Source organism: Pongo pygmaeus, chromosome 8, assembly GCF_028885625.2.
Source record: "Pongo pygmaeus isolate AG05252 chromosome 8, NHGRI_mPonPyg2-v2.0_pri, whole genome shotgun sequence".
In the NCBI taxonomy this organism is placed as follows: Eukaryota; Metazoa; Chordata; class Mammalia; order Primates; family Hominidae; genus Pongo; species Pongo pygmaeus.
The window spans coordinates 138,468,811-138,496,745 of NC_072381.2; the positions used below are offsets into that span (position 1 = coordinate 138,468,811).

Genomic DNA, 27,935 nt, shown 5'->3' on the forward strand with positions numbered 1-27,935 from the left:
TCGTGGGCAGAGCACGGGCCCAGCACCAGATGGGAAACACACACGCCCTTCCCTCAGCTCTGATTTGAAAATGCCAAGCACAGGCTGGGAGACCCGTTTGCTGCACCCTTTGCAAGCTGGGCTGACCCAACAGCCACTCCAGGGACTAAAGCCAGCCCCTCGCAGACTCTCTCCACCCATTAGCACGAGGGTCAGGGAAGAGAAGGTCCTTCCAGAGCACCGCACACCCCAGCGGCCCTGAAGGACCAACAGTGGCTTCCCGGTATCAGCAGACACTGGCCAGCATTTGCACCTCCCCTACGTCATCATTACGTTTTAAATGCTTGAAGGGAAAGGGCTGCACTGGCCTGCGAGGCATGGATGAGCACGTGGCACAGCCCCGTGGCCTCCGCTGGCTCTGGTTCTGCCATCTGGCCTCCGGCTCCCTGAGCAGAGGGGTCTGTGCCGCTTCTCGCCCTGACCCCAGCTGAGGGCATGGGCCTGGCACCTGGGAGCCCCTAAGTGGACATACTGCCTAAATTGGCAGGTGCCCTGTCCTCCAAGGCTGATGGCCACGCACCCACTGAGCAAGTCCACAGAAACCTAACCGAGAGTGGCTCTGGGAACTCTGAAGTCACACAATGTCACAAAGGCCACACTCGTGTTGGCACAGCACGGTGGCTGCGAGCTCGGACCCGAGGTCCCAGGGCTGGGTTTAGATCCCGCTCCGCCATGTCTACCTGCTTTGGGCAGGGCGAGCCCAGGAGTCTCTGAGCCTGCGTGGAGGAACAGGCCTGGCGGCCCCATGGCAGGAGCCCAGGACATCACGCCACATTCAATGCGCTTCTGCAGCAAACGCTGAGGTACCATCCCCCCGCCGAGTGGCGGTCGCCATGTGTCATCCACACAACTGCAGATTCACCACTCGGAAATGATTCCCCAGAGAAATTTACACCCATGCACATTTTGGTTTATATTTTTCTCCTAGAAAATCTCCCAAGAATCCAGGAAGTTTTCCCTCCCTCATATTCATTTTGTTTAAAGCGCAGAAGACTCTATGACGATAAATATCTGCAGTGGGTTAACAGGCCACGTGGACACCAATGCCTGCCCCGCAGCAGGCTGTGTGAATGCAGGAAAGCGACCCTCTGATGCCGTGGTGCAGGGACACACCTCAGCGTTGATGAGCCCCAGTTCCACAATGCACCTCAGCACCCATGAACCCTCCTCTCCACAACGCACCTCAACACCGATGAACCCCCCCCATGATGCACCTCAGCATGGATGAACCCCCCTCTCTGTAACACACCTCAGCACCGATGAACCCCCCTCTCTGTAACGCACCTCAGCACCGATGAACCCCCCCCATGATGCACCTCAGCATGGATGAACCCCCCTCTCTGTAACACACCTCAGCACCGATGAACCCCCCTCTCCACAACGCACCTCAGCACCCATGAACCCCCCTCTCCACGACGCACCTCCGCATGGATGAACCCGCCTCTCTGTAACACACCTCAGCACCGATGAACCCCCCTCTCCACAACGCACCTCAGCACCGATGAACCCCCCTCTCCACAACGCACCTCAGCACCGATGAACCCCCCTCTCCACAACGCACCTCAGCACCGATGAACCCCCCTCTCCACAACGCACCTCAGCACCCATGAACCCCCCTCTCCACGACACACCTCAGCATGGATGAACCCCACCTCCGCGAACTTCCGCAGCAGGTCGGGGCACACCTGCTTCTGCAGGACGACCTCGGGCTGGCTCCAGGTGTCCTGCATCGAGCCGTCCCTACCTCGCTTCTTCTTCCCTGAGAGAAATGGCAGCAGGTAAGGATCATGTTTTTTCCTAGCAAATAAATAAAAACACAAGAATTCCTGGCCCATCTTGGAGTGCCTGAGCCTCTCCCCAGCTCCGCGCAGGGTCCACCAAGGTGGGCGGGTGGCAGGAGGTAGGCAGCTTGCCCGGGAAGGGGCTAGAGGAGCTCTCCGTGGGGCGGCGGAGCTGGGTGTGATGCTGGCTCCCAGTCAGGGCTTGCTCTTGGCCACATCCCTGCAGATGCTCTTGGCGCCTGTGGCTCTCCCAGCTCCTCCTGCATCCCCTGCCTTCTTGGGGGGTGCCCTCCATGACTCCTGCAGGACTCCCAGACCCCCTGTGCCCGTTCTGTCACCTCCCTCGTCCCTCCGGGTCCTGACTGTCCGTGAGACAGGAGCCTCTCCAGGGCCAGGTGCTGATTGATAAGCCTGCCCCACCCATGTCCCGCTCCACACTGGGCCTGTGGCCACTGCCCTCTGCCTGCAGGCGCCCCGCATGGGCATCTGCTCACTGGCTGTGGCTGCCCCTGCCTGAGCCTCCGAGGCCCCCAGTGACTGAAGATGGAGTGTGACGACGGTGCTCGTGGCTCGGCCGACACAGCCAGATGTGGCCGCCGCCCCGTGATTGGCGGTCCTGATAATTAGTGGGAACTGCTACCATTGTGACTTAGCAATACCCTTTCTCATGTGAAGGCCCCATGGGTGGTCATTGCACGAACCACAACCCTTCCCGCACCCAGAGGGCGGCCGTGGCCAGGCTGGGACACACTCGTAAGGGCGGGTACAAACCTCTCCGCAGCCTCGACTTCTTCACCTTGACGTTGTCATACAGGAGGCAGAAGCGGCTCGCCGTCCGACAGACGTCCCACACGCCTTGTTTCCGGGCCACTTTGGCCAGCTCTGCCCAAATCTGTATCCTGCTCACCGAGAACCCAAACGAGGGAAAGGTGAGTAGACAAATGTGGCTGCTAAAGTTAGGAAACACCTGGGCTGGCTGCCTGAGAAAAGGCCACTGTGGCTCTGCAGTTTCAAGGTGGCAAGGAGCCCGGCGCTCGTGCTGGGGACGGCCTGGCAGGTGCATGTCCCGGGGTCGGGCGCAGCTCTCCGCTCCCCCTGCCAGCCAGCTGTGCACGGCACCTCCCTTCCCTGTGGTGAGAAGAAAGGCCACGCAATCCACTCCCCGGGGGGGTGCACGAGGCAGGCCTCCCGGGGATGGTACCAACCACAGGGTCAGTACCAAAAATCAGCCTGCTCTGGTCATGGGCGCTGCGTGTCCTCCGAGTGACAGCAGTGACAGGCGGGCCAGGGCGGCCACACACCTCATAGGCCGTGGCTGTCATCACAGGCTGGGGGGGGTCCCGTCTGTGGCGGGACCCCCAGGCAGGGACCTCGTCCCACCCTCCCGGAGCAGGCGGGGGGGACCTGGTCCCACCCTCCCGGAGCAGGCGGTGGGGGGACCTGGTCCCACCCTCCCGGAGCAGGCGGTGGGGGGACCTGGTCCCACCCTCCCGGAGCAGGCGGTGGGGGGACCTGGTCCCACCCTCCCGGAGCAGGCGGTGGGGGGACCTGGTCCCACCCTCCCGGAGCAGGCTGGGGGGGGACCTGGTCCCATCCTCCCGGGGCAGGCGGCGGGGACCTCATCCCACCCTCCCGGGGAAGGTGGCCACATGCAGGGTCAGCTCGGCCACCACAAACACTGGCCCTCGAGCTGAGCGACCCCCGGGCTGGGCTGTGCGTGGCGCTCTGGCCTTTTCCTTGCTCACCTCTCCTTGTCGTTTTCGTTGCCCAGGCGCCGCAGGTGCCCAGCAGCTTTGTCCACGCTGATGATGTGGTGCCGCGCCTTCGCGCAGAGGTAGGTGAACCGGCCCCTGTTCTTCCCGGTGGAGACTGAGGACGGAAATGCAAAGGCAGGTGTTGGGGCTGCTGGCCAAGGGCCGGGGATGTGCCCATTGGTAACCAATGCCCTGCGCCGGCGCCGGGGTGGCCACCCACAGGTAGCGGCTCCAGGGGCCCTAGATCCCCGGCTCCCAGAAGCCAAGCTCCTCACAGAGCTGCAGAGTGGCATTGCCTGTGTCTCCTGCCGGCAATGAGGCCGAGCCAGTGCTCCTCTGAGTGGTGGAGGCTCCAGGAACCTTGGAGCAGTCTGCCAAGACCCTCCCGCTGCTCTGCTGGCTGCGCTGTCCAGCTGCCCTCCAAGCAGAGGCACCCGGCCTCAGACTCCCGCGCTCCCACCCAGCCCCTGGGTAGCGCCCCAAGGCCCAGCAGGTTTATCCACATGATGCTACAGGTTCGGAATCCCCGCTCCTTTTCCTGGCAAATAAATCATGAGCACCCGGAACTCAGCTCCACACCCAGAACTCAGCTCCACACCCTGGGGGGCCTCCTGTGCATGGGCGACCCTGGGGGCTGGACCTCCCCTGGCTGGCGTCCACCCTCTCGGCCGGCACAGGGGTTTACCTTCAGGAGCCACTCAAGGGCATCCTCCCCTGGAGCCTGCGCCGCCCTCACTGCCCCTGGGCAGGGCCCCGCAGCACCTCCTGCTGGGTGTAGGTGCTGTCTCGGCCACACAGCCAGCAGGTGGACATGCACCTGACCCCCAGGCAGCCAGCAGCACACGCCCATGAGTGAAAGGAGTCAGGACGGCAAAACAGGTGTGCCCAGGTCCTACTGGTGGATCTGCAGCTGCTCCTCAAACTCATTAGGGCAAAATGAAAGCACAGGTGCGGCAGCATCTGAGGGCGGTGGATGACAGGGCGGCAGCCCCTCCCCACTCCAAGAGCCGCCAACCTTCCCTTGCAGGGCACAACCCACCCTGCATCTGCCCATCTCCTCGTCTCAGACCCGAGACATGACCCAGCAGCTCCACTCCCGACCACCGTCTCTGCAGGCTACAGTCTGGGTGACGCCTCCACTCCTGACCACCGTCTCCGCAGGCTGCAGTCTGGGTGACACCTGGTTTGTCGTGCTGGGCACTGAGCTGGAGGGAAGCCTGGCAGCAGCCCCCAGCAGGACCCTCAGGGGACCAGCGGGAAGGGCTCCCAAGCCAAGCCCAGCCCAGCCCCTGCACTGGGCTGGAGACAGTGGGGCCGCCTGCGTTCCCAGAGCCACTGGCGAGTGCCCAGAGAAGCTGGGGCGGTGAGGATGCAACACACCCGTCGAACCCTGGCTCAGTCCCCGCACATGGGCTGTACGGCCCCGTGTCCCATTACCCAAAGCCAGCTCAGAGTCTCCCCGGGACAGATGTGATGGCTTCAGCTTTGACCCCCGTGATCCAGGGAGCCCCGTCCTGTGCCTCAGGAAGTGGCTCAACCCCACTCCCCAGAGCAGGGTGTGTTGAAGTCCTTGCCCCCAGGACTTCAGGGTATGACCTTCTTTGGAGGTAATTTGGGTCAAATGAGGTCATCAGGGTGGACCCTAGTCCAATTTGACTGGTGTCCTTCTAAGGGGAGGAAACAAAGACACAGACCCCCAGAGGGGACGGCCCTGTGAGGATGTGGGGAGGAGACGGCATCCACAAGCCAAGGAGGAGCCCTCAGGGGGAACAAGCCCTGCCCACGCCTTGACTTCCAGCCTGGGGCTGGGAGGAGTAAGTTCCCATTGTCTAAGCAGCGGAGCCTGTGGGGTCTGTCCCTGCAAACGGGGCACCCGACATGGCTGGCGTGTGCACAGGAGACCCTCACTGAGCTTTGCCAGACCTGGCGGGCCGAGATCGAAGGACCCTGCTGGTGCAAGGTCCTTGCACATCCAGGGGCTGTGGCAGGGAGCGTGGGGACTGGGGAGGCCCCGGGGCAGACTCGGAGCCATTCCAAGGCGGACGGTTCCGGGCTGGGAGAGCCCAGTGCAGCGCTCACCTTTGGCCTCATTCTCACTGTCCAGCACAATCTGAAACGTGTCAGGGGCTAAGGCCAGGCCTGCGTTCACCAGGAGGGCCCGCTTCTTCCTGACGCTGTCCTTTGGGGTAGCTTTTTTTGCCTGTGAAAAGCAGAGACTGATGAGCAAGGGGCCGCTGGACTTTCCGCAGCACCTTCTCCAACTTCTGGAGCCTCCTGGCCTTTGGCAGGGGCCTGTGTGGTCCTTGTGCTCATAGTCACAGTGACAGCTCGGTCCCAGGCCTCCTTGCTTCAGGCGGCCCTGGGCGGCTCCCGCCCTGCCATGCCTTCTGAGCCCGGCCCCGGCCCCATGCTGGGGCTGCAGCACCCGGCCTCCCTCACCTCCCGGGGCAGCACCTGCTCAACGGCCATGATGGCCTTGTCCTCCGCGCGCTCAGGGGCCTGGTATAGCGTGGTGCACAGGCGCAGCCGGGTGGAGGCCATCTGGAGCCTGTCCTGGTAGAGGCCCAGGCTGTCCAGGCGCGCGGCTTTCCAGAGGTGCTCCATGGCGGGCTCCAGCCGGTCCTCATCCTCCTCGATCTGCGCCATCTCCATGTGCACTTGGCAGCGGAGCAGCGTCATGAGGCTGTGGGGGTGGCGTGGCATCAGGGGCCCTGGCGGGGCTGCACCTGTGTCAGGCTGGGGTTACACCCTCCAGGGGGAGGCCTGCAGTGGCCCCAGAGTATAGGGCAGGCTTGGTGCCCGGTGCCCCTGGCTTTCTGCCATCCTTCCAGTGATGTCCCTACCTGGCCCTGGGGACTCACAAATGGGGACAAGGAGAGAAGACCCTGGGGACCCAGGCTCTCTACCTGGGGACAACTTCCTGAAGTGCGGGGTGTGGTTCCCACAGGCCACGGTGGCAGGGGTCGGGGTGCAGGGCTGTGAAGGAGGCTAGGGTCTGGAGAGGAAGGGCCATGTGGAGCAGCCCAACCAGCCTGTGTGGGGGTTCCCCAGACCCCCTGGCCTCAAGCAGCTGTGTGGGGGTGCCCCGGACCCCCTGGCCTTGAGCAGCTGTGTGGGGGTGCCCTGGACTCCCTGGCCTCGAGTAGCCATGTGGGGGTGCCCCGGACCCCTGGCCTCGAGCAGCCATGTGGGGGTGCCCTGGAACCCCTGGCCTCGAGCAGCCATGTGGGGGTGCCCTAGACCCTCTGGCCTCGAGCAGCTGTGTGGGGGTGCCCTGGAACCCCTGGCCTCATGCAGCCCGTGTGGGGGTGCCCTGGAACCCCTGGCCTCAAGCAGCCATGTGGGGGTGCCCTGGAACCCCTGGCCTCACGCAGCCCATGTGGGGGTGCCCTGGAACCCCTGGCCTCACGCAGCCCATGTGGGGGTGCCCTGGAACCCCTGGCCTCAAGCAGGCTGTGTGTGCACAGGAGCCTGCGTTTGACGGCCCCAGGCTTGAAAAGCAGTTCTAGACACAGCTGAGCCGGGGTCCGGGGTTCATTCTGTGCTGTGGGAAGTCGAAGGATGGCCCAGCAGGGGTGTGAGGCGTGTGGTCACCACGTTTTAGGGTGTGTATCTGTGTGAAATGAGCCGGAGTGATGCTGGCCTGACATAGACTGTGCTAAGTTAAGGGTGCATGTTCTTAGCGCTAGAGAAATCCTCCATTCCTCCAAAAGGTATAGTCAAGAAACCAAGAAGCCAACAGAGAAAATTAAATAGAACTCTAGAAAAATTCAGGGCGCCCCAGAGAAGGTGGGAGGGAGCACTGGCAGTGCAGACAGGCAGCGGGGGCTGAGCCGGCGGACTCAGTCAAAACCGTGCTGATGGCAATGAAGAGGCTGAGTCCTCCCAACAAGAAACAGGTACTGAGACCAGGGCTGTGGTTCTCCAGCCACCCTGGGCCCAGGCTCTGCAACACCTTGTGGCTGCCCTTGCCCTTCACCCCCAGTACCTGTCTCCCGTCTGCAATGGTCCGCCCTGCCGCCTGCCGCCTGCTGCCATGGTCCGCCCTGACGCCTGCCGCCCGCCCGCCATGCTGGCCCCCGCATTCCTGTCACCCCTGAAGACACACCGTGCCCCTCCCCGATGCTGGGCCCTCTGAGCACTCCTGTCTCACCCAGGATAGCCCAAGTCCCACGGGGCCACAACCAGCCCCCACTCCCGGCCTCTGTGGCCATGACAGGCCCCTTCCATGGAGGCTCGAGGGGCACAGATGCCCGTGAGGCAAGGCCAAGCCTGCTTCTTCCTCTGACCCCGCCAATGCACCACAGAGGACCCGGCGTGCCTGGCCCTGAGCTGGGACAGAGGGTGGCCCTTATTGAGTACAGGGGGAGTTTGTTGCTTGCAGCACTGTCACGGCAAGGGGGCTTGGGCCACCTTCTCCTCCTCTGTCTCCTCCTATGTGCCACCCCCTCTGTGGAGGACACAGCACAGGTGCGCGCCCTGCCTGTCCACCTTCCCCACCTGTCCACCTTCTCCAGCACGTCCGCGACACTGGCCAGTGGCTTCCGCAGGTGATGCCGCAGGTTGTGCTGTAGCAGGGGCAGGCAGGTGTTCCACTGCGTGGCGCACACCACGTGGATGACCCGGGGGTCGCCCAGGCGGACGGCTCGCTGCAGCGCGACGTCTAGTCTCTGTATGATATCCAGCTGGGACTGCGGAGAAGATGTGGGCGATTCTATGGAGGTTGCTGGCTCGAGCTGTGGGGCTGGGGTGGCACATGCGTGCAGGGCACACTGAGAACTCAGGCCCTAAATTCATCACCCTGCGTGGCGCCATGCTCAAATCTGTCCGTGAAAATGGCCAGAGTGACTCTTTCTAGGAGGAAGTGGACGTCTCACAAGATATTACACACAGGAGGCTTGGCAGTGCCCACACATTGTGGCTGCGCCCGCCTCCCCTGTGTGGACTCAGCGGGCACTGCTCCCTTTCTGATCCCGTCTCTTTCCTGGGCCTGTGCCCGCTACGCTTCCCACCTCCAGAATGTCTCCTCCGGTCTGTGCTACACGGGCCCTCCCAGGACAAAGGCTTCGGCCAGGATTTCGGCGGAGCCAGTCTCCCCACCTCCCACCTCCCACCTCCCACAAGCCCTGCTGGACCACCCACCGTCCTGGGCTCACTTGGTCACGTCCCCACAGCCTGTGGCTTCCACGGGGGCCTCACCCTCACGCTGCCCCTGGGCTGGGTGGAGCCTGAACCTCACGACCCCATCCTGCCACTTGGCTGCTGGGTCTGAAAGCCTCGTACGCCAGTGCAGGCCCCTCCGAGGTCCTCAGCAGGTGAGTCAGGGGAAGCAGCCGCACAACCCACAGTGCCACAGCCACAAGCAGCCTCTGTTCACTTTCACAACAAAGTGCGATAGCCAAAGTGTCTGGAAATCATTCCTTAAACGAACACTCATTAAGCACCTACCACATGTGTGGCACCAGCGCACAGCAGCAGTCAAAAACCTGTGAGAAGCTCAGCCCCGCGGAGGCAGACACAGGAGCAAGTCCACAGGGGCATCGGCACCCGCCGGGCTGTGACACGCGTGCCAGGCAGTGCGGGCTGAGGATGGGTGCGTTAGGAGTGGGGGCGGGGAAGGTCTCCCAGCTGCCCTGCTCATCCCCTGCCACGGCACCTCTGGCACTGACCCGCACGCCCCTGGCTCCTCTGTACCCAGCGGGGCCTCGCACTGCCTGGCTGACAGGGCCTGAGGGTTCCCAGGCCGACCCTGTGGCACTTGCCGTGGCACCACATCAGGGCTGCGCGCCACCATTCTGTCAGGTTTCTGTTCATCTTTTAACTGATAAATTCTTCCTGAGGAAGAGTCTAAAATGATTCCTAGTTCCTTTCCTGGCAGTGGCTGCTATTCCGGAGCCTGTCGTCTTAGACAGCAGGACAGAGGTGGGTCAACTGCCTGTAATTGGCAGCTGACGCCAGGGCTGGTGGTAGCTTTTGCCCCTCATCATTAGGACAGCTTCCTGGACTCAGGCTGGCAGAAAGCCCTCATGGGGACACGTGGCCGTCCCCTGTCCTCCCAGGCAGGCATCACCACATGGCAGGGAGGCGGCAGCTCCGTGGGGGCTGCAGGAGGATGGTCGGAGGGAGCCACATCCCAGCCCCCACCTGCACGACCCCAACCCACCAGGGAGGCGTGTGGGCCCCTGTGTGCAGGAGAGGAAGTGTGGCACTGGAGGCTGGACTCACACCCGCTGTCATGGGAGCCAGGGCACATGTGGTAGGTGCTTAATGAGTGTTCGTTTAAGGAATGATTTCCAGACACTTTGGCTGTTGCACTTTGTTGTGAAAGTGAACAGAGGCTGCTTGTGGCTGTGGCACTGTGGGTTGTGCGGCTGCTTCCCCTGACTCACCTGCTGAGGACCTCAGAGGGGCCGGCACCGGCGTACGAGGCTTTCAGACCCAGCAGCCAAGCGGCAGGATGGGGTCGTGAGGTTCAGGCTCCACCCAGCCCAGGGGCAGCGTGAGGGCGAGTCCAGCAGTGGGTTCCAGGCCATGTCCCCAGCACCCTCAAGCCTGGGACACACTCAACTTGCACCAAGCTCCAGGAATCTGCAAAATAATGCCAGGTGTACAACTCCTGCGTAAGGACTGACCTCAACAGCCGCTCGGATGTACACTTTCATCTTATTTTCAAGTCTTAAAGCTTCTGATTCACACTCCAGACATTCCATTTCAATAAGCTTCCCAGGATCCTGCAGATATAAACAGTTTTTGAAAAGATGGAGATCTGTAAGGGAAGCAGCTGTGTACATTCATGAACTTCAAAGGCATTTAAAATATGACTGGGTAGAGGTTTAACAAATACAAGTCACACGATGACACAAAGACACCTATGACGCAGAGGTTTAAGTGAGGAAGCCGTGTTTTCAGCTACACCAACTCCTTGCCTGCCTGCAGGCCCCACCACCCAAGAGTGGCAGGGGAGGGTCCTGAGTTTGCCCTTTTCAGGGGCCTTGTCCCGGCCCCTAACACCTGGTACCCAGGCCTCAGCCAGGCTGCTTGGTGGCCTGGGGTTGCGCTGCAGTCTGGGAAGCGATGTGTTGTACGTCACACCGGGAAGAAGGGCACTCTACCTCTCCTTTCTCGGGAGCTTGCTGAGCTCAGGGAAGATGTCCCAGGCCTTGGTGGCCTTACAAAAGCTGGGGAGCAACATGTCGCTGTCATCCAAAGACCACTAAACCCACCCTGCTCGAGGAGTGACACCCCTAAACCCGCCCTGGCGCAAGGGGTGCAGGTCTTCTGGACACAGGAGACTCAAGCTCCTAGTCTGTGAGCGCAGGCGCTGATGGTGAAGCATCTTCACAACTAACAGACACAGACGTCCCGAGGAGCAGGTCCTCGGCAGCAGACACCTCCGTCCCAGGGAGCAGGTCCTCGGCAGCAGACACCTCTGTTGGGGGAGCAGGTCCTCGGCAGCAGACACCTCCGTCCCGGGGAGCAGGTCCTCGGCAGCAGACGTCCACAAGGACGGGAAGTACCCGCAGCACCTCGGGATGGCTGCACCGCAGTCCTGCATGTCTGGGCCTCGGTGCCGGCCAGGATGGAGAGCGCAGGAGGCCGCCACCCCAGGCCATGTGCCCCGGCCTGCCCAGCAGCTGTAAGCCTCCATACCACTGAGGAAGCTATGCCAGGCTTCACAGAGGTCAGAAAAAGCGTTCCGTGCTTCCCACATGGTCACAGATCTTAAAACTCTTTATGAGGTCCCACAGGTCTGGGTGTCTGCCTGGTTAAATCATTTCCACCATTCACTCAGGCAATTGTGAAATGTATTACAGTGGATAGTCTTTAAAAATGCACCAAAGCTTCAAAATTAAAAACCATTCATATCCTTAACATTAGTGAGCTTTTAATTCAAAATAAATCTCATGAGATCCTGAATGTCTAACAGGAGGCTGGCGGGGATAATAAGCCTCCTGGTAGAATGTTTACCTAGAGAAGGTCGCTTTCGACCAGTGGTCAGACAGGAGGTAACCGGAGGGCTGGGGCCTGAGGGATGGGCAGAGGCCAACCAGGCAAAAGGCCAGGAGAGTGTCCTCAAGCCGGGGCAGAGGGACATGCTCTGCAGGGGCCACGGGCAGTGGGGGCAGAGTTGGGCCACAGGAGCCTCCCTAACAGCAATCCCACGGCAGCAGGGGCCTGCCCGGGAGCCTCAACCTGGGATACACAAAACATTGCTTTCAGTTCCACAGCAGCCCTTGGAGATGGGTCCTGTTACTGCTGCCATTTTGCAGGGACAAACCCTGAGGCGCAGGGAGCTGAAAGAAGGGCTGCTGGCAAGGAGGAAGTGGGGCCGGACCCAGGCATTCCACAGTCATTCTGAATTGGGGACACCGTGCCGTGGAAACCCAGAAGATGGAAATGGGGCTCATGGAAGCCGGTAAAGGGCATCAAACACAGGACCCTCCCACGCTGCTCCCATCCTCCGTGCGGCATGGGCTGCTGTTTCCAGCCTTGGCCATGTTTCCCGCCTGCACCCTGGTGGGCGGTCAGTCCCTCCAAGGGCTGCCTGGCTGTCGAGGCTGCGTGAGCCGCATCTCCTATTCCGAAACCATTTCCAGATCAGCACAGCCCTCAGCGTGACTGGCCGGCTCCCCCCGTGCTGAGCCATGGCCGTGTCTCCTGCGCCATTGACGGCTGGTTTACGTTCACTCTTAGGTAACCTGGGCAAAGCACACAGCAGGTGCTCAATGAAGACAGCACACGGGGAGGCCCCAGCACGTGGCTGTGCATCCGAGGGTCCCCCTTCTTCACTCTCTGTGTGTAAAGCGACACTCAGTTTGCTCAAAACCATCCCTGATAAACTGATCACATTTTTCCTGTTCTGTGGAAGAGCCTGTCACAGTTCCTGAAAGCATCAGCAAACCTGATGTACACAGTCTTACACACTTTTTGTTGTGTGAAGCTTTTTCTGGAGGGCAATACTCTAACGTGTATTCTTAAAATATTAAAAGTGAAAATTCCCTAGTCATTTCATGTAAATATACTAATCTTAGGGAAAAATCCTAAATGCAGAAAAATGTCTTAGGCACAAAATGTTCACTGCAGCCCTTTATGTAATAAGCAAAAAATTATAGAGTAGCCCCCCCTTCTCTGAGAGGATACGTTTCAAGACCCCCCAACCCAGTGGAGGCTGGAAACGTGGAGCAGTCTGAAATCTGATGTACTCTGTGATTTTTCTAGATGGAAAATCCCTATGATAAACTTCCATTTCTAAATTAGGCACAGTGAGATATTTATAACAATAACTAATAATAAAATACAATCATAACACTAGACTGTAGCAGAAGTGATGTTGATGTGTCCTCTCCCTCAAAATACCTTAATATTTTCATACTGTAGCTGCCTGCAGGTAACAAACTGCAGAAAGTGAACTGCGGGAAACGAGGCACTGCCGGTGTGATTTACACGTCCAATAATGGGACTGGTGGAGGATGTTCTGGATCATTAGCATCAGGAAACTTTACGCCGTCCGTAAATTGGACTCTAGAAACAACTGTGGTGCTGTGGACCCGTGGCCACAAGAAAGGTAAAGAGAGACGGGCAGGTGTAAAATTGTAAACACCATCTAACCGCAGCTGTGCAAAACACAGGTAGGAAAGACGGCAATGTGCCAACCACGGACCGACGCCCTGGGGGCCGCGGCTTGGTGAACTGCTCTTCCTTTCTTTGCCTTCTGTCCAAATGCACGGTGAGCAGCGCCTCATCCCCAGACAGCAGTGTCATGAAGCCACTTACTTTGCTTTCCATCTTCTTCAGGTCTGAGAGGCAGGCAGAGGAGATCTCCATGCATTTCAAGGTCAAGGAGAAACGCGCCAATTCAAAAAGCAAAAGCATTCTGCAAACAAACAAACCAGCCAGCACCAGCTCAATACGGGGCACAGGAAATATGGCTGCAGGGGAAAATCCATGTCCCCCGTTCAAGCAGAGGCAGGAAATAAAGGTACGATAAGAAATAAATAAAATTAAGTTAATTAGTAGAACAGAAGCCCTGTGGGGAGGCCCCAGCAGGGCTTCAAGCTACAGCACCAGAGCCCAGCAGTCTCCCGAGGCCAGCACAGTTGTGGAGGCTGCCCAGGGCCATGTCCCTACTGGATGCCCTGCTCCTCACTCTCCAGGCTTCAGGTCATGTGCAGAACCCAGGGGAAGCACAGGGATGATGATATGCGTACTCAAAGCCATTGCACTGCACAGCAGCTCAGACCCACATCTGCAGCTCAGCGAGGCCAGAGGCCATGCAGGGAAGAGGCAGGTTCCTCTTCACACAGAGCCTGAATCTTCCTCCTCCTCACACAGAGCCTGGGACTCCCCACAATCCCCACACAGAGCCTGGGCCTTCCTCCCCCCACACAGAGCCTGGGCCTTCCTCCCCCCTACACATAGCCTGGGCCTCGCCACACTCTCCACTCAGAGCCTGCGCCTTCCCCACACTCTCCACTCAGAGCCTGGGCCTCCCTCCTCCCCACACAGAGCCTGGGCCTCCCCACAATCCCCACTCAGAGCCTGGGCCTCCCCACAATCCCCACACAGAGCCTGGGTCTTCCTCCTCCCTACACAGAGCCTGCGCCTTCCCCACACTCTCCACTCAGAGCCTGCGCCTTCCCCACACTCTCCACTCAGAGCCTGCGCCTCCCTCACCACACAGACCCTGGGTCTTCCTCCTCCCCACACAGACCCTGGGCCTTTCTCCTCACCTCACAGAGCCTGGGACTTCCCAATATTCCCGATACAGAACCTGGGCCTCCCCACACTCCCCACACAGACCCTGGGCCTTTCACCTCCCCACACAGAGGCTGAACCTTCCCCACACTCCTGACACTGAGCCTGCGTCTTCTCACACTCCCCACACAGAGCCTGGGCCTTCTTCCTCCCCACACAGATCTTGGGGCTTCGTCCTCCCCACGCAGAGCCTGGGCCTTCCTACCACGCGACAAGCACGTAGGCGTGGCGCCAACGGCACCTGCAGTCAGCAATCAGGGTCTTTGCAGAAACCGACAGGCTGAGGCTAAAATTTGTATCCACATGCAACGACCCACAGTGCTCCAGACAACTTCAAGAAAGAGCACAGCGGGTGCCCTCAGCTCTCCACTCTAAGACTTCCTGTTGAGCTGCAGGGATCAGGATCACGCTCCTCGGGTGGAGATTAGGCCAGGGTTTCCCTCTGGGACGCCTCTCTTCTGGGAGGAGCCTGTCCATTGTGTCCCTGCAGCTGCCCGCTAGATGAAGAGCAGCCACCCACAGTGTCTCCAGACATTGCCAAATGTCCCCGGGGAGCAGGTCTACATGTCTTCTGCCGTTTCCCGGAGAGTAATCACAGTCTCACTGGAATACGATTGGCGGCTGCAGGCAGCGACCCAACTCGGCCCTCAGTGTGGTGTGACCATCCTCCCTGCATCCCTGGGTAGCTGTGGGCAGGAGGCTGCTTTTGGGGTGGGGTGCAGATGCTCCTCCACCCCTTGTCCCTGCCCACCTCCTCCTCCCCCTGCTCTGCTGTTGGGCCCTCTCAGGTCCTGGCAGGCCTGGCATCGCAACACTGGCCTCTCCGTCCTACCTGAGCTCCGGCGCACGGGCCTGCTGGGCAGGTCGGGAAGAGAATCCTTAAAAGTGCCTGAGAATGCCGCCTGCGGACAGACCTCGGAACAGGGCTATTTACACTGGTCCCAAGACCTCTCGCTGGAGCACCTGGCCACAGAAGCGGATGCTCGGCCAGGGCCACGGCCACGCTTGGCCGGACTCAGTTAGAACAACTTGGAGGGTCTGATGGAAGACGTAAACTCCTTCCAGAACAATGTATCCACACACATCCCCATGTACACATGCACTCATACCCCTCCCGAAAACAGACCGACCAGTGGGCTGGCCCTGTACCCCTCCAGCCACCCCGTGGTCCTGGGGCCCCTCCCTCGAGGAGCCGGCAGCTGAGCAGTGGAGACCTCAACGTTGGGCAGATGCCACCTCCCTGATGAGACCACGAACGCGCTGGCGTCTGGCGCCCCTCGTTAGCGCTGATGAAGCAAGCTGTCCCGCCAGGACCGAGGCCTGAACCCACAGGAACCGAGTCCTCCCAACACCACTGTGAGCTTGGGGGGCCCCTTCCCCAGTCCAGCCTCGAGAAGAGACCCCAGACCAGTCAACGCTGTGGCTGCTGCTGCGCCCAGGTTCCCGTCCCACAGACACGGCGAGGTCACGGACCCGCACCCGGGTTCCCGTCCCGCAGACACGGCGAGGTCACGGACCCGCGCCCGGGTTCCCGTCCCGCAGACACTAAATTCATGTTAAAAAGTAGGCTGTGAAAGTGTTTGCAAAACAGTACAAATCTCAGGCCACATAAGACCAGAGAGGACCTTATTAAAACCTCCACGATGGCTGGCTTTTGCAAAGGTGGTTCTAGTTGCTTGTTTTAAATTTTTTCACATTTTTCAGTGCCCGCTAAATTTTGTACAATGATTATGAAGATGTGATATTGGAAAAACACAAACACTTACTTTTCTTCTCTGATGGAAGGAAAGCGCTGGTGGTTGTAATGACCTAAGTGTCTGTAGGCCTTCCTCAGAATGACACTGACGTCGCCTGGTAAATCATTTTGCTCCGCTTTTCTAGAAATAATTCAGAGAGTAATTCAGCACAAGATCCTGTCAGATTTATTCACATTCTCCTAAAAGAAACTCTGCGTGTGTGAAATTGTGTTTTCCACTGAAGGGGAGACTGAAAATAACCCCTTCTGCTTTCTCTCCTCAAACTCCTGAGATGACTTTTCACCCCTTCTGGTCCTCCTTCCCTCCATGATGCCCGGCCTTCCTACAAGGCTGGAATAGAAACACTCAGATGAGACATGCCCAGACCGCTCGCCAGAGCCAGCACCCCACATAGGAGCCAAACACGGGAAATGTGGGGCACTCTCTCTGCTCAACGGTGATAGGACCTGGGCCAGCATTGCTCTCTCACAGGGATGCTGCCCATAGGACACAAATACCTCAGATCGCCTCACAGACCTCAGCACCCAAACCCACCGCGATGTCCTCACTCCCCTCAGCACCCAAACCCACCGCGATGTCCTCACAGACCTCAGCACCCAAACCCACCGCGATGTCCTCACAGACCTCAGCACCCAAACCCACCGCGATGTCCTCACTCCCCTCAGCACCCAAACCCACCGCGATGTCCTCACTACCCTCAGCACCCAAACCCACCGCGATGTCCTCACTCCCTTCAGCACCCAAACCCACCGCGATGTCCTCACAGACCTCAGCACCCAAACCCACCGCGATCTCCTCACTCCCCTCAGCACCTAAACCCACCGCGATGTCCTCACTCCCCTCAGCACCCAAACCCACCGCGATGTCCTCACTCCCCTCAGCATCCAAACCCACCGCGATGTCCTCACTCCCTTCAGCACCCAAACCCACCGCGATGTCCTCACAGACCTCAGCACCCAAACCCACCGCGATCTCCTCACTCCCCTCAGCACCTAAACCCACCGCGATGTCCTCACTCCCCTCAGCACCCAAACCCACCGCGATGTCCTCACTCCCCTCAGCATCCAAACCCACCGCGATCTCCTCACTCCCCTCAGCACCCAAACCCACTGCGATGTCCTCACTCCCCTCAGCACCCAAACCCACCGCGATGTCCTCACTCCCCTCAGCACCCAAACCCACCGCGATGTCCTCACTACCCTCAGCACCCAAACCCACCGCGATGTCCTCACTCCCTTCAGCACCCAAACCCACCGCGATGTCCTCACAGACCTCAGCACCCAAACCCACCGCGATGTCCTCACAGACCTCAGCACCCAAACCCACCGCGATCTCCTCACTCCCCTCAGCACCTAAACCCACCGCGATCTCCTCACTCCCCTCAGCATCCAAACCCACCGCGATGTCCTCACTCCCCTCAGCACCCAAACCCACCGCGATGTCCTCACTCCCCTCAGCACCCAAACCCACCGCGATCTCCTCACTCCCCTCAGCACCCAAACCCACCGCGATCTCCTCACTCCCCTCAGCATCCAAACCCACCGCGATGTCCTCACTCCCCTCAGCACCCAAACCCACCGCGATGTCCTCACTCCCCTCAGCACCCAAACCCACCGCGATGTCCTCACTCCCCTCAGCACCCAAACCCACTGCGATCTCCTCCTACAAGCTCTTTCTGCACTTGACTTAAAGCCGCCCTCTCCCTTCTGTGGCCGCACCGGCCTCTCCTCTGTGCTGGGAGGGAGGCAGGGCCAGGAATTGGGGGTGGCCTTTGGATCCCCACACCCTGAGGCCTCCCAGGCTCCCATTCTCCAGCCCCACTCACTGCAACTCCAGACTCACAGGCCCCTGGACACAGGACCTCCCCCCATGGAGGGGACAGAGCTCTCCCAAGCCCAGTACTTGTGAAACTCAGTATTTGCTCTCCCTCCCAAAACGACTTACGCCTTTAGCATATTAATATAGAAAGTGACTGACAGGCTAATGGAATTTTTCTTTTCTTCCTTTAACTGAAGTTCGTCCATTAATTCATGACGAACCTGTCATAAAATAGAACAGATTATTAATCTGGATTCAACCAATTAGGTAGAGGTTCAGATTTTGTGTCTAGATTTTATCTTCTCATTAATTAAATTTTGTATCTAGCTTTTCAGATACAACTTAAGCTGATTCCCCATATGTCAAAAGGAATTGCTGATGAATGCTTTTGGTACATATTCTTGTAGTAATTACTTGTATCTTTGTGAATTTTCTATTAACTTTAAAAAAATTAAAAGCTATTACAAAGGAAATATTTAAAGAGCGACGATAAAGGCAAAAGACCGTTTTATTTTCAAAATATCACAGTTCTATACATCTTCGCATTGGATGAACTGCTATTTCTTTTTAATATGTTTATATATTTTTGTCCATGTATGTATGCATATAGATTTTTGTATCTCTCAGCAAACTCATGTAATTCCTATGCAGCTTTCTGAACAATGACTTTTAAGAAAATTACTTCTTACGTCTCTATTTCTAATACGCTGATTTACCATAACGGAGAATATCTGCCGGTATTTCTGCGGCACGTGAGACTTAATGAACGGAGCTGCGGTGGAGCAGAACCTGGCAGCCTCCTCCTTTCTTCCGGCTTGCAGATAACACTCCAGAAGTTCCCTGGATAATAGAAACATGCCATTGGTCAACCTGGTTGAAACTGTTTTCTCCTGTCTGATAACCAGGTTTTTAAACCATTATATATTTTGTGTTTCACAAACTTTAAAAGCTACCCTGGGGTCAGCTTTTTCAGCCAGAACCAGGCCGTGTGGCTCACTGGGAAGGGCCAGCAGGCGCCAGACAGCTCGTTACCGCTAGCACCGGGGCATTTTTAAATGAAAGATCTGTATTGATATTCTTCAAAGGTTCCCCAAACGGCCATATAGCAGGTAACCAACACCTGCAGGCTGTGGGCTCGGTGCCGAGGGGAGCCGCTCTGGAGTTGGCACCGCTGGGATCCTCACTGGGGACATCCACCTGTCCCCAGCCTTCAGAGAGAGCTCCACAGACAGAGAGGCTCAGACCCATTTCCTTTCCACCGCCCAGCACAGCGACCGAGGCATTGGTGACAGCCCGTGCAGTGACCCCTCAGGGCTGAGACCCAGCGAGGCCGGCCTGCCCCATATGCTGCCCCAACTTCCTTGCAGGGCCGCCTGGGCTCCGCATGTGCTGACTCTGCTTAGTTTTACGCTGTTAAAACGTCTACTGCATTAACATTTTAAGAACTAAGATTTTAAAACCGTGAGCCAGGCTGGGTGGGGCAGGGCCACATCTGCTTTGCTGTGAGTCTAAACACAGTATCTCGTTCTGTTGTCACAACCTTATAACCAGGCCATGGCAGATGTCATCTATAGATTTTGGAAATGACCTTCAGACAAGACACACAGAAACTTGTGACTGTGGGACAGAACGCACATGGAGTGTGCCCCAATGATGTGGAACTCCCGTCCTCCCCTGGAGAAAGGGTGGTGGCCTCAGAGCCGGAGGGTGGCCCACCGGGAGGGCACGGAGAGCACGGCGGGCTCAACTCACAGCATCAGCTCGGCGCGCCACTCCTTGTCTTCCTCCTCAGTCTGACTCAGCACGTTTACGATTTGGGAAAGGCTGGGGATCAGATGGTGACAATATCCAGGCTTGAGGAACGGCCTCGCCATCTGCCAGTAGAGGACTGATGCATTGTACACCAAAAAGTAATACCTGGGGTGCGAGCAGAGGAAGCGGAGAGCACGGTCAAAGCCCAGCCCGCCCAAGCTGCAGAACCAAGGGGCCGCTGTGTCTCCGGAGCCCCTCCCAGGAGGGGCCTCAGGTCCTCTCCAGCAGATGGCAGCAGCCCCATCGGAGAAGCTTCGGCCCGGCCTGCAGAAGCACCAGGATGCAGAGCCCCTTCCTGGGACAGCCTTGAGCAGCCCTGCTTCCAACGTGCCATGGCTCCAGTGCAGGCCTGGCTGTGATGACCCGGACACAGGCTCCCGAGTCCAGACCAGGGCCTTCTTCATCAATCATTCCACAAACTGATCGGCCCCCCTCCCATGAAAACACACCACTGGGCAACGCCTCCTCTGGCTCTCAAGGGATAGACAAGAATGGGCAAGGACAGAGGGAATCAAGGAAGGCTTCCTGGAGGAGGTTACGTGCCTGCTGTGACCTGAAAGATGTCAGGAGGCAGCCAAGACAGTAGCAGAGGAAAAGAAGGTCAGGCAGATGGAGGAGAAGGGAGGAACCTTTGGGAAACAAAGTTCCTGTCTGCCAGCATAGAGTGTGAAGTGGAGGAGGGTGGGCTGGAAGAGTGAGCAGAGACCCCTCTCAGGGGTCTGGGCCTCTCCCTGGGCAGCAGGGAGCCATTGCAGGGACTGAAGTAAGGGAATCCAGGCCCATCTGCCCTTCTCACTCTAGGGCCACTCCACAGCGGGGCAGGCCAGCTCTGCCCTGTAGGGCCTGCGTGCCTGGTGGTCCTGGGCCGGCCACCAGGTGGACCAGCACTGCTCAATGCCCAGGTGGGAGGAGGACACCAGGGTGGCTGTGGCAAGCCCACTCCTCTGAGTTTACTCAGAGCGACCACGTGACCCTAGGACAGGACTCATCCTGTTTCCAGGTTTTCAGGAGAGGAGCGGAAGTGCGGGGTGTCCTGACCAGACGGTCACGCCTGCCTGAGTCAGAGGGGTCGTCATGGGACTCCAGCGGCCTGCTGCGTCTCCCTGAGTGCTGCGTCTCCCTGAGTGCTGCATCTCGAAAGGAACCCGTCTCCTCCCTGTAAGTGGCTCTCCCCAAATTCCCACTGTAGCCTCCACGTGCCTGTGGTCGGGCTCACAGTCTCCTGTCCCACTGCCACTGCCCTGGACGAGCCAGCGCTGCCCTCTCTCTCCACACAACCTGGCCCCTTCCCAAAGATGGTCCTGACCTCTGGCAAGGCTCTGTCACCTCCTGGCCCGTCCACGGTGCCCCTGAGGGCCCTGGAGCGGAGCAGCATCCTTCCCATGGTACCCACCACTCCCGTGTCACAGCTCCCTCGGAAACACCCCTTGTCTTTAGAACCTGTGGCTTGAGGTGGGGCCTCCCCATCCCCGTCCCCGTCCCCATGCAGGGAGGATCTGTGGGGCTGGACCCTACATCCCCAGCACTTGCAACAGGGTGTGTGTGACCAGAGAGGGTCACCAGCAGACAAGCAGGCCGATGTGGGTAGAACAGACCAGGGAACCCACAGCTTCTATTTAAATATCCTCCAAACATTGTATCCTATATGAATATGTGATATATGTTCAAACAAATATGCTTGAAACTGTCAAGCTTGCACAAAACTGATTTGAATAGGATATGAATCAGTTTTGTGCAAGCTTAACAGTTTGAAGCATGATATTTGTTTTTGCGCAGAAAGCACTGATTTTGTAAAGTTGTGCTGGAGTCGCCTCCGCGGGGACAGCGGCCTTGGCCAAGTTGTCCGCTAGGGGGCAGCAAAGGCACACTGGGCCGAAGAAGGAACCGTGGGAAAGGAGCAGGGTGCCCTGGGGGTGCACCCGGGGAGGCCCTGGAGAAAACAGACTCTTTTTTTTTTTTTTTTTCTTGAGACGGAGTCTCGCTGTCATCCAGGCTGGAGTGCAGTGGCGTGATCTGGGTTCACTGCAACCTCCACCTCCCGGCCTCAGCCTCCCCAGTAGTTGGGATTACAGGCGTGTGCCACCACGCCCGGCAGAAAACAGACTCTTCACAGCCATCTAAAATCATGAAAACCGCCGAGTGCAGAAGAGGCTGTGACTCGGAATTCTGCATGAATGTGGCCTAGTCCACACACTGATGAGACAAGGGAGTGATCACATGTGCATGAAAATCACAAACCACAAACGAGGGGAAAACCCACAGTTCAAATAAATACACCCACTTGATAAGTTCTGGCTCTGAAGTCTTTCACCCGGTCCATGAGAAAAGGCCACTTCAATTTCACCTACCTCGGTTCTCCTTTGGCAAAGTTTATGGCCTTCATGTACTGAGTCACGCAATTTTCAAATTCCTCCTAAGGCAACGTAAAGAAGAACAATTAGACCGAAACACAGACCCCTGTTCGTTGCCCCATCTGCGGATGCCACGGCTCCCTCATGGTTGGCCTGGTACCCCCCATGTGTCACCTGTGTATCCACAGGTGACAGTGTGGCAGACACAGCCTGAGTGTCGTGGTGAGGTCCTGGACCTGCACCCAGGTTCCCGTCCCACAGACACAGTGAGGCATCAGAAACCACAGTGCCTGTGCTCCAGCACGTCCGCCCCACCCCAGCTCCCCTCTGCCCACTCGGGGCAGCTGCCCACAGAGACCACGCTGCCACAAGGCAAAGGTCCAGGGGTCCTGCATGTCAGATACCACTACTTGAGCAAAAAGCATGAACAGGAAATGGTGCAAGTTTCGTGTCATTCTGGAAATGAATGCCTTCACTCTACTACCCTAAGAACGATTTTAAGCCTGGTCTAGCCTGGCATTGCTCTGGAGGTGGGGCGAAAATTGAACTGTTGGGGAGAAGGGGCACAGGACGCCTCTCACCAGGTTTTCTGCCGACTTCGGGGCACACATCTGGGCCCTGCACAGGTGCGCTCGGCCCAGAAACTGGGTAATGGGCGCCTTCACCTTGAAGTACATTTGGATGCAGTCCTCGCTCACCTCTGGCTGCCCCATCTGCAAGAGAACACCACCACGGAAGATCACAGACCCGGAGGGGGTGGCCTCCCTGCCCAGAAGCACCACGGGGCCGCTTTCGGAACAGGCCCGGAGCACAGGTGGAGCCTGTTTCCAGCCCCCATCCTCCATCATGGCCCCTTGACTGCCTGGCCAGGAGCTGCCTCTCCCCAGCCCCACTCTGCATCCGCTGCACACCCAGAGGCCCTCCCTCTCCCTGTCAAAGCTGCCCTGACCGCGGATCCCGGGAACTAGTTACCTTAAGGGCCTGCTCTGCACACAGAACAAACAGGTCTGGGCTGAAGCTCTCTGAGGGGTCAAACTCCGATTTCCCTAGGTTGGCCGATTTGATCAACTCGTAGGCCTTCTTCAAGGACGCAGCATCTGTCCCAAACGGGTGGTTGAGGAAGGTTTGGTCACCGGGCTGGGAGAAGTGAGCCGGGCAACGCGATCCCGAAGGCCCCAGGCAGCCGCCTCGGGCCCCCGGGCCACAGCCACCGTCAGAACCAGTCGCCGCCAGGGAACAGCGGTGTGGGCGCCTTCCCAAAAGGGCGCCTTCCTGTACGTTTGCTCTGGTCAGACGATCGGGAGGTGGGGGCTCCGGCTGCGGCCCTCGAGGGGTCACTCATTGGGCGGGCTGGGATGAAAGGGTCTGGGGCCTCCCTGGGGCGGGGGTCGTGGCGGGTCCCGGGGCCTCCCCGGGGCGGGGGTCGTGGCGAGTCTGGGGTCACCTTGCTGGCTCTCGGCGCGGGCCAGCTCCTGCGTGATGACCAGGTCCATGGCGCCGGCGCCCGGCTCGTCCGCCCTCTCCGGGGTCCGCAGTGCGTCCCGCCGCCCACGGTCGGTTGGGTTCTCCAGCCGCGAGGACCCGGCCACGGTTGCCTGGAGACCGAAAGGGACGCGGACGCGCGGGCTACGGGTCGGCGGCGGGGCCACACTTCGTGGAAGGCGAACAACGCCGCGCCCCCGCCCTGCCCCCCCTGCCAGCTCCGCGGGAGCGAGGACCCCAGGGCAGCGACCCCCGGCGAGGGGCGGGAAGAAGAAAGGGGAGGGAAGGCGGCAGGGGAGGGCGGCGTGGGGGGGCGCCGGGGGATCCGCGCGGGCCTCCTCTCCCCGCTCAGGGCTCCTGTGTGCCCGAGTTCTGGTCCTGGCCCCGGGCTCACCCTCCACCTTCCCTGGGAACTTCTGACTGCCTCCTTCGCGCCTGCGCTCGTCCGCTCATTCATTCATCCATCCATCCATTCAGTCAGTCAGTCAGTCAGTCAGTCAGTCATTCCTTCATTCTTTCGTTCTTTCATTCATTCCGTCATTACTGTAACAGGCGGTGATTTGCCTCTGCCACGGTGCTGGAAGTGCAGCGGGCACAGAAAGTCACGCAGAGGAAATGCGGGCTGCGGGCGTGGAGGGGCAGCCGGGGCTGGGGGCGAGCTGAGACCTGGCAGCGGGGGGGTGGCCGAGGCGGGAGGAGCAGATGCAGAGCCCCGGCCCCCAAGGAGCAGGGAGCAGGGCGGCCACCTGCCCCGCGGGGCTCCCCACCTCCCAGCAGGGGCTGCTCTCCCGGCGGGGTCCGGACGGTGCCTACGACCGACCCGAATTGGAGGCTTGGCGGGGCGCGCAGCCCAGCGCGGGGAAGCCCGAGCCACTGAAGGACTTGGGTCGGCCTGGGGCGGGGAGGGCCCGGGACTCACGGGGGGGTGGGCACGCTCGGGGAGCTCTAGGGGAGGCCCACCTGGGAGAGGACCCCCTGGGAGAGGCCCACCCGGGAGAGGATCCCCTGGGAGAGGCCCACCCGGGAGATGCCCACCTGAGAGAGTGGAATTCCAGCCGGGAGAGGCCACCATACCTACATGGGATCAAATAAGCTGCCTTGACATAGTTTTGAAACCTTAACGTCCTATGTTTCTCAGGCTCCTAGAGCCCTACCCCGTCTTGAAGTTGGCAGCCTCAGATCCCTGCTAAATGACCATATTCCTTCCCAAAGACAGTTCTCAGATGGGCCTTTGTTGGTAAAGACACTCCACACATGGGTACAGCCTCGATAAAATATTTATCTCCACAGAGAAAGTATATCCAAACATAATGTAGTAAGAGATTTCCCAAATCCAAGGGCATTAAATATTAAAACTCAGTTTTCTAGTTACACATTAGCCTTAAATATCAAGAGTGCAATACAAAATTATCACAGAACGCAGGAAAAGGAGACAAGAAAGGCCGCAGATGGGCAGCCAGGTGGGCGGGGCACAGGGCAGGGTCTGAAAGGGTCCCCAGCCCAGGAGCTTCTGTCCCTGTGGAGTGGGGGGCACCACCCTCCTGGCACGTGGATGTGTTCAGCAACCTGGAACTGCTCCGGACCCGTAGTCCAAGCATTCTTATGGAGGCTCCATCACAGACGTGAAGGATGATGGTGGATGATCCCCGGAGGAGGGTGGGGGCAGGGTTGAGAGCTGCAGGTGCTAATCCTGGCTGGTCTCTCTGGTGACCGGCCCCCCTCCAGGAGCCACCAAGCCTCACCTCATTTGAACAAAAGAATCTGCTGCCATCACCCAGGAAATTCGAGGGCTTTTGGAGCCCTGTGCTGGGTCTCGGGAGCAGAGACCAGATCTATTCATTTCTCATTTCGTCACCCCATCTTGCCAGGTAGAGACGGTGTCTGTGTCTGGGCTCCCAGGCTGGACCCCAGAGGCCTGCTGTATATGTGCCCGCTGGCGTTGCCATCATGGGGCACTCTCACAGGCGGCTTAAACAGCGGGAAAGGAGGCGGGAAGGCCAAGATCAAGGTGCGGCCGGAGCTGGTTCCTCGGAGGGCATCCCGTGTGGCCGTATGTGGTCATCTTCTTGTCTGTGTCTCAGTGTCCAAATGTGCCCATCTTATACGGACACCAGCCATGGGGTTTAGGGCCCACCCTGGGACCTCCTGTTAAACGGATCAGCTCTGTGAAGACCCTGTCTCCAAATAAGGTCACATTCTGAGGCTGTGGGACTAGGACTCCAGCCTAAGAGTTTCAGGGGGACACAGTTCAATCCATGACACTTGCTTAACCAGAAGGTGGTGAGAATTCTGAACATTTGTAATAGATGGTCGAATTGTTGTTTAAAACATCTTGGAATATATACATGAGCAGAATGGGCAGAACAGAAGTTAAAGATAGAGCTTCTTCCAGCGCAGGTGAGGCCAGTAATCAAATCCCACTGGTGTGTATGTACTTAAAAGAGAGCTTAGTTGAAATCGACCTGGAATCCCAGCTTCTGGGGACAGGCAAGCAGAAGCCAGGGGCAGGAGGAACGTGGTGATGTGCAGGGTCCTGGCTCTCCTCGGCTCCGCTCAGAAGAGCAAGGTGCCGCCCTCCCCTAGGGGAGCTGGAGAAGGGGTTGGGTGGAGTTGGGGAGGCACGGAGGGTCCCTGGTAGCAGGGTGCTGGCAAGCAGGCTCTCCAGGAAAAAGCGAAAATGAAGCCCCTGGTTGGAAGCATTTGCACACCCTCCCACCACCGCTGTTTAAACTGCCCCAGGGGCAGCACCAGCGCAAAAAGCTGCACATCTCACAAATGGCCAGGTGGAGCCCAGCCCTGGCTTGGTGACCCCTCCAGAAAGGCAGGGTCCTGGGGACCCCAAAGTCGGCTGGAAGCCGACCTGCACCGCTGTCCCAGGGGCCTGTGCTGTCCTCACTCTGCCTGGCTGGTGTCTGGCCCAGCAGCGCTTTGTGGCATCGGCTCCACTTTGGGGCCAGTCAGTGCCGGCACGGCTACTTTACCTATGGCTTGAGAATCCAAGTGTGGAGTCTGGGAAAGGGGGCTGGGCTGGAATCCCCACGTGTGAGGGCCGACGGAGACTGGGCCTGCAGGAGAATGTTGGCCCAGGGAACCAGGAAGGGCTGATCCTAGAGTCGGGAGAGGCCCCAGGCCTCCTTTGTGTGTTGGGCCACGCAGTGGTGAAGGCCACGGGGTGCCACCCAGCTACGGTTGGTGGAATCCCAGAGCCCACTGGGGGAGGGCATGGTGAATGCATGTGTGTGACTGTGAGAGTGTCAGCAGGAGGGGGTTGGTGGGTGTGAACTGTGTGGCTGCACTAGGGTAAGTGTGTACCATGTGTACACAAGAGTGTGTGTGTATGGTGTGTGACATGTAAGCATGATCATGTGTGTGACCCTGTGTGTGTGAGTGTGCACATGTATGCATGTGTGGCCCTCCCCTGTGGAGGCACAGGGGAGCAGATCTCTAATCCACAGACATCACCGACGCCCTGTGCAGGGCCAGGCTCTGGGGATCAGCAGAGAACAAAAGGGGCAGAAAGCACTGCCCCTGGGGACAAAGACCACACTGTGGGGTCTGGCAGCTGGGAGGGGGGCCTGATGTTTTCAGGGAAAGCAGCTTCACCCCCCAGCAAAGCAGGAGGATCAGAAGAGGGGCTCCTCACCCCCACAGGCACCTTTCCTGATGGGACAGCCCCTGAACGTGGAGCATATCAGCAACCTGGCAGCTGGGTTCCCGCAGTTTCCAGGATGATGCCCGAGGGTGGTGCGCACATGCCCTGAAAAGACAGGGAGGAGAACATCCACTGTCATCCCCAACAGCCCAGCACTGAGCACCCAGCACCCCAGCACTCAGCACCCCAGACCATCATCCCCAACAGCCCAGCACTCAGCACCCCAGGCTGTCATCCCCAACAGCCCTGCACCCAGCACTCAGGATCCCAGCACCCCAGCATCCCAGCATCTCAGCATCCCAGCACCCCAGCATCCCACTACCCCCAGTACCTCCAGTATCCCAGGATCTCAGCACCCCAGGATCCCAGGACCCAAGCATTGCTGCATCCCAGCACCTAACTTGGGGTCACACATTTTTATTTGATGAATCTGCAGCTCTTAATGCTTCTACCTGCCTTCCCTCTGCCTTCTGCAGACACTGTGCACAGGTGATGTGTACGTGTATATTCTTTTTTGGTTCACAGAAATGGCAGTTGCATCATACCCTGTTTAGCATCATGGCTTCCAGCTAACTACCCATCCATTCACTGGAAGATATTTTTGAAGCCTTGCTGTGTCATTAGAGCAGAGCCTCGTTCTGAACTCCTGGTCCAGCAGGCCCCGCTGCTGAGGCTGCTGCAGCTCATGGTGCACTTGGACAGCAGCAGGACTCTCTTCTCTGAGGCCTCTCTCT

At 58.8% G+C, this 27,935-nt stretch overlaps 1 protein-coding gene across 1 annotated transcript in view; it reads right to left on the reverse strand.

The window, feature by feature from the left end:
* CFAP46 (cilia and flagella associated protein 46) overlaps nt 1–23,639 on the reverse strand; it is a 132,908-nt gene extending 109,269 nt beyond the window's left edge. Inside the window, 16 exon segments of the mRNA XM_054473811.2 lie at nt 1,671–1,798; nt 2,592–2,719; nt 3,566–3,689; nt 5,654–5,774; nt 6,029–6,257; nt 8,075–8,265; nt 10,207–10,305; nt 13,349–13,448; nt 16,096–16,206; nt 18,031–18,125; nt 18,621–18,744; nt 19,657–19,821; nt 22,065–22,129; nt 22,649–22,780; nt 23,040–23,164; nt 23,512–23,639. Coding sequence (XP_054329786.1) covers nt 1,671–1,798; nt 2,592–2,719; nt 3,566–3,689; nt 5,654–5,774; nt 6,029–6,257; nt 8,075–8,265; nt 10,207–10,305; nt 13,349–13,448; nt 16,096–16,206; nt 18,031–18,125; nt 18,621–18,744; nt 19,657–19,821; nt 22,065–22,129; nt 22,649–22,780; nt 23,040–23,164; nt 23,512–23,560 — 1,986 coding nt within the window. The 5' untranslated portion in view covers nt 23,561–23,639.
* Between the last annotated feature and the right edge of the window lie 4,296 nt (nt 23,640–27,935).